Source organism: Manis pentadactyla, chromosome 2 (genome assembly GCF_030020395.1).
Source record: "Manis pentadactyla isolate mManPen7 chromosome 2, mManPen7.hap1, whole genome shotgun sequence".
In the NCBI taxonomy this organism is placed as follows: domain Eukaryota; kingdom Metazoa; phylum Chordata; class Mammalia; order Pholidota; family Manidae; genus Manis; species Manis pentadactyla.
Genome location: NC_080020.1, coordinates 82764401 through 82777915, shown reverse-complemented (window position 1 = coordinate 82777915; position 13515 = coordinate 82764401). Strand labels below are relative to the sequence as shown.

At 35.6% G+C, this 13515-nt stretch overlaps 1 protein-coding gene across 2 annotated transcripts in view; it reads left to right on the top strand.

Moving 5' to 3' along the window:
• The window catches only part of IQGAP2 (IQ motif containing GTPase activating protein 2), a 275493-nt gene that overhangs the window by 247109 nt on the left and 14869 nt on the right, over positions 1 to 13515 (top strand). For both annotated transcript variants that reach the window (XM_036886059.2, XM_036886058.2), the window contains 2 exons: positions 8016 to 8118; positions 8629 to 8770. In XM_036886059.2, the coding sequence (XP_036741954.2) occupies positions 8016 to 8118; positions 8629 to 8770 (245 nt within the window). The remainder of the gene's footprint in view (positions 1 to 8015; positions 8119 to 8628; positions 8771 to 13515) is intronic.

The following is a 13515-nucleotide window of genomic DNA, read 5'->3' as shown; positions in this document are numbered from 1 at the left end:
TTCAGAGAACAAGAGCATAAATTTATCCATCTTGCTATTTTGTTCTTGTCTCTAACTTGCCTTCCCCTATAAAAGTGTCACATGTACCACCCTTCCAGATTTCACTGTCTTTATATCACTTCTGTTGCTTATGTAATATATTTAAGTCAATCTGCCTTTTTTTGAAAAAAAGTATATTTCTTTGCTTTAGAACAAATGCCTCTATCCATAATAGATAGAAAAACATAAAAAGTAAATAAGTATAATGAAAAGAATAGTTGGATATAGTTGCTTCCTTGAAACTATGCATTTGAAGTCTCCTCTTCCTTTCTTAAAAACCTAATTAGCAAGTGTCAGGGAACGTTAAGAAATATTCAACATTAAACAGATACTTTTTCCTCCACTAATCGTAAAGATTAAAAGAGAAGGGAAAAGGCAGTAATCAAGACAATGTGGTAATGGCATGAGGACATACTGATCACTGGGATAGAACTGAGAGTCTAAACATAAACTTTCAAATTTATGGTTAATCCATTTTTGACAAGGGGCTAAGACAGTTCAATGGGAAATGAAGTTGGACACCTTACACAAAAATGAATCAAAGTGAATCACAGACCTAAATGTAAGAGCTCAAACTATAGAATTCTTAAAAGAAAACATAGAAATCAATCTTTGTGACCTTGGATTAGGCGATGGTTTTTGAGATATGACACCAAACACATAAGCGGCAAAAGAAAATATAGATAAATTGGACTTCATAAAAACTAAAACACATTTTTGCTATAAACAATGCCACCAAGAAATTGAAAAGATGACCAAGAGAATGAGAGAAAATAATTGCAAATAATGTATCTGATAAGGGACTTGTATCCAGAATATATAAAGAAACATTATAACTCAGTAATAAATAATCCAATTAAAAAATGGACAACTTTGCATCAAAAGAACAAGAGAATAAAAAGGCAACCTACAGAATGGCAGAAAATAATTGCAAGTCATGTATCTGATGAAGGATTAATATCCAGAAAATATAAAGAACTTCTACAACTCAACAACAAAAGAACAACCCAATTAAAAAATGAGGCTCTAAGGACTTGAGTAGACATTTCTCCAAAGATGATACACAAATGTCCAACAAGCACATGAAAAGATGCTCAACATCACTAATGATTAGGGAAATCCAAATAAAAACCACAATGATTTCACCTTGTTGTATAACAGAGACAGCCAGTAAACCTACCATTTGATTTGGGGGAAAAAAAACAATGGCATACCACCTCATACCCATTATGATGGCTATTACCAAATAATGATAAGTGCTGGCAAAGATGTGGAGAAATTGGAACCTTTGTGTACTATTGGTGGTTATATAAAATGGTGCAGCTGCTATGGAAAACAGCAAGGTAGTTCCCTGAAAACTTAAAAACAGAAATACCATGTCCAGCAATTCCATTTCTGAATATATTCTTAAAAGAATTAAAGGCAGGGTCAAAGAGATATTTGTACACCTCTATTCATAGCAGCATTATACAGTAGCCAAAATGTGGAAGCAACTAGTGTGCATAAAGGATGAATGGATAAACAAAATGTGGTATACACATACAATGGAATATTATTCAGCCTTAAAAAGGAAGGAAATTCTGATTCACGCTACAACATGATGAAACTTGAGGACATTTTTCTAAGTGAAGAAAGCTAGTCACAAAAAAAGACAAATATTGTATGATTTCACTTACATGAAGTAGCATAGTCAAATTCAGAGAGACAAAAAGTGGAATTATGAAATGAGGAGTTCTCTAATGGATAGTTTTAGTTTTACAATTTGAATAGATGAATTCTGGAGATAGATTGCACAAGGTGAATGGATTACTGGACTATAGACTTAAAAATGGTTAAGATAAGCCTAAACAGTTTTCTGCAGTGAAAATAAACCCACAGTAAAGACAGTAGAACAATTACTCACCAAGCAAGTACAAAATTAAAACAAAAGTAGTAAAACTAACTGTACACAAAGTCAGTCAAGGGATACACAAAAAATGCAGATTATGACATCTAATACATAAAGTGTGGAGGAGGAAGAAGAAGGAAAAACTACTTTCAGATTGTGTTTAAAATAGAGCAGTCATCAACAATATAGACTATTATATAGTTAGGAAGCTATCCTTTAGCTAACCTAAAGCCTAGAGTAGATACACAAAAAATTCAAGGAAGCTATCCTTGAACCTTGAACCACAAACCTAAAGCCTATAATAGATACACAAAAAACTAAAAAAGAGAAATCCAATCACACCACAAAAGAAAACCATCAAAAACAAGAGAAGAATATAAGAGAAGAAGAAAGGACCAGAGAGGAACTATAAAAACAAACAGAAAACAATTAATAGAGACAATAATTACATACCTATCAATAATTACCTTAAATATAAATGGACTAAATGCACCAATCAAAAGACATAGAGTGGCAGAATGAATAAAGAAACAAAAGCCATCTATATGCTGCCTACAAGAGACTCGTTTCAGTTCCAAAGACATACACAGACTGAAAGTGAAAGGATGGAAAAAGATATTTCATGTAAGTGATAGGGAGGAAAAAGCAGGAGTAGCAGTACTTTTATCAGACAAAATAGACTTCAAGACAGAGTAACAAGAGACAAGGACATTACATAATAATAAAAGGATCAGTCCAAAAAGAGGATATAACCATTATAAATACCTATGCACCCAACAGGAGCACCTAAGTATATAAAACAACTAACAGAATTAAAAAGGGAAATAGACTGTGATGCATTCATTTTAGGAGACTTTAACACACCATTCACATCAATGGATCAACCAGACAGAAAATAAAGGAACAGAGGCACTGAACAACACATTGGATCAGATTGACTGCACAGGTATCTACAGAATATTATATCCAAAAGCAGCAGGATGCACATTCTTCTCAAGTGTGCATGGAACATTCTTCAAAATAGATCACATACTAGGCCACAAAAAGAGTCTCAATAAATTCTAAAAGATTGAAATTATATCAAGCAACTTCTCAGATCACAATGGTATGAAACTAGAAATAAATTATGCAAAGAAAACAAAAAGCCTACAAACACAAAGAGGCTAAACAATATGCTTCTAAATAATCAATGGATCAATGAACAAATCAAAACAGAAATCAAGCAATACATGGAGACAAATGAAGACAAAAATACAACAGTCCAAAATTTGTGGGACACTGCAAAAGCAGTATTCAGCATAAAGTACATAGCAATAAAGGCCTACCTGAAGAAACAAGAACAATCCCAAATAAATAGTCTCAACTCATAATTGAAGAAACTAGAAGAAGAAGGACAAATGAAACCTAAAGTTAGTAGAAGGACATAGTAAAGATCAGAGCAGAAGTAAATAAAATAGAGAAGAATAAAACAATAGAAGAAATCAGAGCTGGTTATTTGAGAACATAAACAAAATAGACAAACTCCTAGCCCAGATTTAACAATAAAAAGAGAGTACACAAATAAAATCAGAAATGAAGAAGGAATCATCATAACTGACACCACAGAAATACAAAGAATTAGAGAATTCTATGAAAAGTTATATGCCAATAAATTGGACAAACTAGAAGAAATGGACAAATTCCTAGAAAAATACAACCTTCCAAGAATGACCCATAAAGAAACAGAAAATCTGAACAGACCAATTGCCAGCAGTGAAATTGAATTGGTAATCAAAAAACTCCCAACAAACAAAAGTTAGGGACTAGACTGCTTCACCGCTGAATTCTACCAAACATTTAAAGAAGAACTAATACCCATTCTTCTTAAAGTATTCCAAAAGCTAGAAGAGGAGGGAATGCTTCCATTCTCATTCTATGAGAGCAACATCACTCTAATACCAAAGTCAAACAAAGGCATTACAAAAAAAGAAAATTTTAGATCAATATCCCTGATGAACATAAATACAAAAATCCCAACAAAATTTTAGCAAATAGAATTCAAAAATACATCTAAAGGATCATCCATCATGACCAAGTGGGATTTATTCCAGGGATGCAAGGATGGTACAATACCTGTAAATCAACCAAGGTGATATACCACTTTAACAACAACAACAAAAAGATAAAAAACACATGATCACCCAATAGATGCTGAAAAATCATTTCACAAAAATTCATTAACCATTCATGATAAAAGTGTCAACAAAATGGGTACAGGGGGTACATACCTCAACATAATAAAGGCCATATATGACAAACCTACACCTAACATCAGACTCAGTGGCAAAAAGCTGAAGGCTTTTCCTCTAAGATCAGGAACAAGACAAGGATGCCCACTTTCACCACTTTTATTCAACATAGTACTGGAGGGCCTAGCCACAGCAGTCAGACAAGATAAAGAGATAAAAGGCATCCATATTCATAATGAAGAAGTAAAACTGTCACTATGTGCAGGTGACATGATATTATACATAGAAAACTCTAAAAACTCAACCAAAAAACTATTAGAATAACTGGATTCAGCAAAATTTCAGGATACGAAATTAATACACAGAATCTGTTGCATTTCTATATACTAAAAAAAAACTAGCAGAAAGAGAAATCAGAAAAACAATTTCATTTACAATTGCATCAAAAAGAATAAACTACCTAGGAATAAACCTAATCAAGGAGATGAAAGACCTGTACTCTGAAAACTGTAAGACATTCATGAGAGAAATTAAAGAAGACACAAATAAATGGAAATCTATCCCAAGATCATGAATAGGAAGAATTAATATTGCCAAAATGGCCATCCTGCCTAAAGATATTTATAGATTCAGTGCAATCCCTATCAAAGTACCAATGGCATTTTTCAATGAGCTATCACAAATTATCCTAAAATTCATATGGAACCACAAAAGACCCTGAATAGCCAAAGCAATCCTAAAATGAAGAAGAACGCTGGGGGTGCCACACTCCCTGACTTCAGGCTATAGCACAAAGCTGTAGTAATCAAAACAGTATGGTACTGGCTCAAAAAGAGACCCATAGATCAATGGAAGAGAGCCCAGATATAAACCCATGCATATATGGTCAATTAAAATACATTAAAGAAGCCATGAATATACAATGGGGAAAAGAAAGACTCTTCAATAACTGATGTTGGAAAAACTGGACAGCTACATGCAAGAGAATGAAACTGGATTGCTGTCTAACTCCATTCACAAAAGTAAACTTGAAATGGATTAAAGACCTGAATGAAACCATAAAAACACTTAGAAGAAAACATAGGTGAAAAATCTCTTGAACAGTTTTTTCCTGGACACATCTCCACAGGCAAAGGAAACAAAAGTAAAAATGAGCAAGTGGGACTATATCAAACTATAAAGCTCAATAGCAGAAGACACCATCAGCAGAACAAAAAAGCAGCTTATAATATAGGATAAATATTCATAAACACTTTATCCAATAAGGGGTTAGCATCCAAAATATATAAAGGATTCATATGCCTCAACACCAAAAAAACAAACAACCCAATTAAAAAATGGGCAGAGGATCTGAACAAATATTTTTCCAAAGAAGAAATATAGATGGCCAACAGGCACATGAAAAGATGCTCCACCTCACTAAACATCAGGGAAATGCAAATCAAAACCACAATGAGATATCACCTCATACCAGTTAGAATAACCACCATCTAAAAGACAAGAAATAGCAAGTGTTGGTGAGGGTGTGGAGGAATGGGAACCCTCCTACACTGTTGGTGGAAATGTCAATTGGTATAGCCCCAGTGGAAAGCAGTATGGAGGTTCCTCAAAAAACTAAAAATAGAAATTTCATACAACCCAGTAATTCTACTTCTAGGAATTTACCCAAAGAAAACAAGATCCCTGATTTGAAAAGATATGTATACCCCTATGTTTATCACCACAGTATTTACAATAGCCAAGTTATGGAAGCAACCTAAGTGTCTATCCATAGATGAATAGATAAAGAAGATGTGGTACATATAGGCAATGGAATATTATTCACCCATTAAAAAGGGAATTCTGCCATTTGCAACAAGATGGATGGACATAGAGGGTATTATGCTAAGTGAAATAGCCAGGAATAGAAAGACAAATACCATATGATTTCATTTATTTGTGGAATCTAAAAACAAAACTAAATGAAAAAAGTAACAATAGACTTATAGCCACTGAGAAGTGACTGGTGATTACCATGGGGGAGAGATTGGACTGGGTGAGTGGGTGGGGGAGGATGACAGGGAAAGGGGCACAAAAATTCTCAATCATAATATAAGTTGGGCACAGGGCTGGTAGTACAGCATGGAGAATATAGCCACTAATTCTGTAACATCTTTCTATGTTGACAGATAATAACTGCACTAGTGGGGGTGAGGATTTAATAAGATTGGTAACTGCTGAACCACTGTGTTGCATACTTAAAACCAATATAAGATTGTATATCAATGATACTTGAATTAAAAAATAATAATAAACCCTGTACCCATTAGCAGTTGCTCCCATTTACCCCTTCCACCCAACCCCTGGAAACTGTAGATCTGTATCCTGTCAATGTGGCAATAGGATCCAACCCCTCCACCATGGTAATCACCAGTCCCTTCTCAGTGTCTGTGAGTCTACTGCTGTTTTGTTCATTTTATTTTGCTTTGTTTTTATATTCCACAAATAAGTGAAATCATATGGTATTTGTCTTGCTCTGCCTGGCTTATTTCACTAAGCTTAATACCCTCTAGGTCCATCCATGTTGTTGCAAATGGCTGGATTTCATTTCTTTATGGCTGAGTAATATTCCATTGTGCATATGTACCATGTCATCTTTATCATTCTTCTATTGATGGATATTTTGTTCACTTCCATATCTTGGCTCTTGTAAATAATGCAGCAATAAAATAGGATGGGGGTGCATATATCTTTTCAAATCAGGGATCTTGTTTTCTTCAGGTAAATTCCTGGAAGTGCAATTGCTGGGTCATGCGGTATTTCTATTTTTAGTTTTTTGAGGAACCTCCATACTGCTTTCCACAGTGGCTGCACTAATTTACATTCCCGCCAACAGTAGGACACAGAGTTTTTTTTAGGGTGATGAAAATGTTCAGAAATCAGGTAGCAGTGATGGTTGCTCAATTCTTTGAATATGCTAAAAACCACTGTGTTGTGCATTTCGAATGAATTTGATGGCATGTGGATTATATCTCAAAGCTGTTGGAAAAAAGGTTGAAATCTAATTTTATTATGATCAAGAGTTTTGTAAGACAGAGCAATTCAAAGTGTATTTCCTATCACCAGGGATACCAGCTCCATACTTTAGAAACATGGTTTTAATATATTGCTAAATGCAAACGAAAGCAGATGTGTTGGCCTTCATGGTTTTCCCCTCCAGTGCTGCTGCTTCTCCAGAATTAATCGTATTTCCTCTAAGACCTGCCAAAACACTCCAGCAGTGTTACTCACCTTTAACCCTTTTTTGGGATCAGGTATCAGAGGAACCACCTGGTACATCTAGATCTCAGGCCAGGGAACCATACGGGCATTTCTGCCTTCCGTACCCACAAGAGCTCTTCAATGCCAGATAGAGTAAATAGCCAACAGTGGCGATTTTTTTAAATAGCTGTAGTGTTTGAACACTGCATAATTTTTCTCCAAAGAGATATAGGAATGCCCACCAGTTTGTTACTGGTGTTAGCCAAGAGACTTCTGCCTCATTTTAGGTTCTTTCCACCCAATTTTGACTTTTTTTGTACAGTGGAGTGGAGCACAGTGGTTAGGCAGTAGAAGGCTGCTCCTCAGCAGATCTTCAAGATCTTGCTGAGAGTATGAACTCTTCACAAACTACATTTCTTAATGTCTTCCCTCTAAGATAAAATAAAAACTGTCTCCTTGTAGTCCTACTTTTAATAAATGTTAGACTTGTGTTTAAAAGTGAAGCGATATCAGAAGAAAATCAGGGAAAGCTGGAAGGGGGACTCTGTAAATATAGAAGCACTTGAGAATTTGCTTTTGTCTTTGTGTGTGTGTGTGTGTGTGTTGTTTTCTGTATAAAGCTCCTGTTGGAACACCAGGATGCAATTGCACCCGAAAAGCATGACTTACTGAATGAACTGCTGGAATTACTGGGAAAGGTACCTAATGTGGAATCTTTTCTTGGTAAGAGCTTGTTCCTTCTACTTATCCTCTGGCTTGTGTTGTTTGGTTTTCTATCCTAGATCAAAAACATTTCTTGGAATTTAATACCTAATCTTATTTAAAGATAACTATACCAGCCCCTTCCTGCATCAATCCATAATTTGATACTCTTGAAGGTGAGTGCTAAATACCTTGAAAAGGATTTGTTAACATAAATCATAAGGAAAACATCACTGAAGAGCCAAAACACAGTTCTTGCTGTGTTTCCTAATGATTTATTTTATTAACAGTTCCTCTCTTACCTATTTTTTCATATTTTGAATATCTTTGTCCCATGTTATCTTAATGTTTAAATCAAAGATTTCAAAAGCCACTTTAAGTATATTAGTATATTAGAATATGGTTCTTTTTTTTACAAAGACCATGATCTCTTGCTCAACCAAGGCTATCTTTCCCACAGAACCTTTATCTTACATTATTGATGCCATCATCACGAGTGAATTATAAGAATAACAATGTTTTTATCTACAGGGGAAGGCGCAGTTGACCCCAGTGACCCTAACAAGGAAAATACACTAAGTCAACTCTCAAAGACTGAGATTTCCCTTTATTTGACAAGCAAGTACGACTTAGCGGATGGTGAAGCTATAGATGGCCAAAGCCTCATGATAAAGTAAGTTCAGGGCTTAAAGGGCACATGTCTTTGATTATGCTTCTTAAATCTGACAAATTCAAATAGGGCTAAATCCCCAAGTAATTCCTTTCAAAATATCCAAATATTGAAATACAGTATGTTTATCCATCAAACATCTAACAAAAACAAAGGATAACAGAATCTTTATCATTTAAGAGGAAACTAAATATTATAATATCTTATAAAGCCTATCTTGTTTTTCGGTTTTCCATGTAGTAATTTGATTCCTTCCCTACAAGAAATGAAGTGATTGGGGGAAGGCAGCACAGCACAGAGAAGACAGTAATGACTCTAGAATCTCACTGTGATGGACAGTGACTGCAGTGGGGTTTGGGGGGGACTTGATAATATGGGTGAATGTTGAAACCACAATGTTGCTCATGTGAAACCTTCATAACATTGTATATCAATGATACCTTAATAAAAAAATAAAAAAGAAAGAAATGAAGTGATTAATTTAGCCTATGGAAAGTCCTTAGGTAACTGAAGGGAAATATCTGTTACAGAGTCAAAGATTAGTTAGGAAATACTTTGAACCAAATTGATTTCTGGTATAAAATGTTAATGTAAAACAGATGCACACATGCTAAGACTTAATGCTGTCATCTGATTTATTAACCTGCTTTCCTATTAAAGTAAGCCTGGATAAGTCTGCTAGCTTTGACTTGACTTGTACCCTATTTTCTGCCCCCAAAGATATCAAATGAAGCATTCATACTGTATTTTTTCCCATCAAGGCCTCATGGATATGCCCAGCAACCTTTACAAGGGGTCGTTTACACACAAAATAAGAAAGAATGAGACCCATCACCATAAATCAAAACACCATAAATCAAAAACAAGTGTTCACCCAACAATACAGTTTTTAAGAACTTATAAAAACAAAAGGATGTGTACTAGAACAATTATATATTGGGATGAGGTGGAGAATGAAAGTGGGAAATGGGGCAAAAATGGACTAAGTCTGTGTTTAAATGCTACTCCACACATTACTTCTAAGCTATGTGTTCTGAGGTTTTCATTGGCGAAAAGAGCTTTCTGTTCTGCCACTGACATGCTTCGAACAGCACTCATTTCCAGTTGATTTTTTTTTCCTAATAATCAATCATCTATGAAAATGGCAAAAAAAAAAAAAAAAGTTTAGTGTCCTAGGTCACAATATGTGCTGCTTTTGCATTTTGTCCTCAGGTCATCCAAGGCTCCATTTACACACATAGCAAATATCTGAGGACCTATTCTGTGTCTACCGCATTGACTTGGTGCTAGGGATACAGCAGTGAGCAAACCATTAGCATTCCTGGCCTTCCAGGAGCCTGCCCCTCCACTGTAGCTCAGAGGCCAAGCTGCAGGATTCATGAGCAACCTTGGTCTCATAAGCATTGAGGGCAGTTCCTTTAGACTATTAATTAGTGAGTCAGATAGAATTTGCAGAGACAAGGCAGGGCAGGGCAACAGAGAAGAGCAGGGAAATGGCTGTATATTCCCTGGGTTCCTCTGAGCAAGGGGCAATTAGGTAACTGGAAATACAGATGGTGCAGTTCCACCATGCAAATTAAATTAGGCCAAGTATCCTATGATCTCATATGCTTTGTCCTTAGAAGTAATGGGAAGAATTTTTTTGTAATTGGTTTTCTTTGTTATTTGTACACCATTTTCTAAATGCAGGCAATCCCAATGTCTGCATAAATAAATGGAAATCACTATTTGGGTAATCTAAAGTATCAAACACTTTGAATATCATATATACTTATATATATTTATACTTATTTCTGACTGTATCTCCATGGTCCTACAAATTTTTGGAATTCACATTTTAAAAGCAAAACCATAAAAGTCAGGCACATTGGGCAACCATGTGTCTTAGCCAGGGGAGCCTGGTGCTCACCCTAGCCCCTGTGTGGCTCACTCTCTCAGCTCCCCACTGTGTGCTGGAAACAAATACTGTCTGCTCCTTAAATTACCATACTAAGCACAGCCAGCCAATGATTTAATTTTGGTTGTTTTTTTATTATAAAATACACATAAAGTTTACCATTTTAACCTTTTAAAATATACAATTCAACAACATTGAGTACATTCAGAATGTTATACAACCATCACTGCTGTCTAGTTCCAGAACATTATCATCACCCCAAAGTAAACCCCATACCCATCAAGCAGTCTCTTGCCAATACCCCTGGGGCATCTCTTCAGGCCCTGCTCTTCCCTATTGACTACTAATCAGCTTTCTGTCTCTATGAACTTGTCTATTCTGGATACTTCATGTAAATAGACTCATAGACTATGTGGTCTTTTGTGTCTGGCTTCTTTTACTCATCATAATATTTTTGGCTAAGTATTCCATTGTATGGAGATACCATATTTATTATAGACATTTTGGTGGTTTCCACCTTTTGGCCATTGTGAATAGTATGCTGTAACATTTGTGTACAAATTTTTATTTGAGCACATTTTCAGTTCTTTCATGTATATACGTAGAAATACAATGCTGAGTTATATGGTAATTCTACGTTTAGCTTTTTGAGGACCTGCCAAACTTTTTTCCCAGTGGCTGCACCATTTTATATTTCCACCAGCAAGGTATGAGAGTTTCAGTTTTTCCCCATCTCCACCAACATGTATTTCCTGTTTTGTTTCTTGGTACAGCCATCCTAGTGGGTATGAGTTAGTATCTCACTGTGGTTTTCATTTGCATTTCCCTAATGATGAATAATGTGAAGTGTATTTCCATATGCTTGGCTTGGCAGCCATTTCTATATCTTCTTTGTAGAAATATCTATTCACAGTCCTTTGCCCATTTTTTAATTAGATTGTATTTTTGTTGCAGAGTTGTGTTCTTTATATATGTTGGATAGTAGAGCCCTATCAGATATGATTTACAAATATTTTGGCCCCTTCTGTTGGCTGTCTTTTTATTCTCTTGGTAATAGCCTTTTCTGCACAAACGTTTTTTAACTTGATAAAGTTCAGTTTATCTCTTTTGTTGTTGTTGCTTGTGCTTTTGTTGCCAGGTATAAGAATTCAGTGCTCCAACCAAGGGAAAATTTACTCCTGTTTTCTAAGAGTTCTATAGTTTTAGCTTTTACATTTAGGTCTGTGGTCCCTTTTGAGCTAATTTTTATATATGGTATAATGTAGGGGTCCAACTTCATTCTTTTGTGTGTGGATATCCAGTAATCCCACCACCATTTCTTCAAGAGCCTATTCTTTCTCCATTGAATGGTCTAGCCACCTTTGTCAAAAGCCACTGACCATATATGTATGGCCTTCAGACTCTGAATTGTATTGCATTGATCTATATTTCTATCTTTATGCTAGTACCACACTGCATTGACAACTGTAGCTTTTGTAGTAAATTTTGAAATTGGCAGGTGTGAGTCTTCCCATTTGTTCTTTTTTAAGGTCTCTTGGCTATTTGAGGTCCTTGCAAATCCATGTGAATTGTACAATCAACTTTCCACTTATACAAAAAAAGGCTATTGGACTGGTGTTCTAATAGACTTGATAAGTCACTGCATTCATACATCTCAAGGGTCTAGATAGCATTCCTCTGCACATACTTTGAGATCCTTCTCTTGGCAGAGCCCTTCACTAAGCAGCCCAGGGATCAATGTGGGTAACAACTTGAGATGAAGATTGACCAGGTAGCTCTCCCTGAAAGTGGAATGTGGGTATTGCCCAAAGGAGTCAATAAAAGTTAGTTCCATGATATTAGACAAGTCTTTACTTCCAAATATATTATACTTAATTATGTATTTTAAAATGTGATACTAACACATTTTATGTATCACCAAGAGGGAGCTCAGAGATCATCTAGCCTGAGTCTTTACCTTAAAGCTGAGAAAGTTAAAGTCTAAAACTATGGGAAGCAAGCAGCTCGTCACTGACATGCTTTAAACTCCTGTTATGTATCATTGATATACCATTAATATGCATGATGAAATAATGATTTGAAAACTCTTATGCGGATTACTTTTTGCCAAGCTAGTAAACCAGATTCCTAACTCAAACATAATATAGTTCTTGAGACTTTTCATTAGAGAACGTAACTGAACTAAAATCAGACAAGGCCCATAGTGGCTGGTTAGCCCAGCTGATTAGAGGATGTCACTAACAAAATCAGACAATACCTTTCAGCAGTTACTGTGAAGTGTACAGTCACGGAATGCAGAGCAGTTGGGACATGAAAATACTGGCTCTTTTCTATCAAAAAACTGTTTTGCATCCTTATTACATAGATTGTGTTTTTAACTTTAAGAAATGCCCCTTTATGTTTAGTTACAAAATCACTAGCTTTCCAGTGATGAGTAACTCACCTTCACAGGGACTCCTGCAGTAGCAGAATTTGAGGCATTGTTAATCCTTCTGCTTGTAAATTTAACAGCGCTCCTTAGATTCATAATTCTCATGAGATGAGGATGAAGATAATGATCGCAAACGCCTATGTACTACTTATCCAGGAACTGTCCTACAGGCATAGAGAATAACATACATATTACACACAAATATAGATTATGTATATATATCACATGTCAGGCAATACTTGCAGCAACCCCAGAGGTAGAGGTTATTACCTTTATTTCCATATGAGAAAACAAGACACAGAACAGATAAAAGCCCTTTCCTCGGTAGAAGAGCTAGTAAGTGGCGCATGGATTGGAACTCAGATGACCTTAAATCTTCCAGAGCCTACACTTCTTGATTACAAGGTTTTATGAATCATT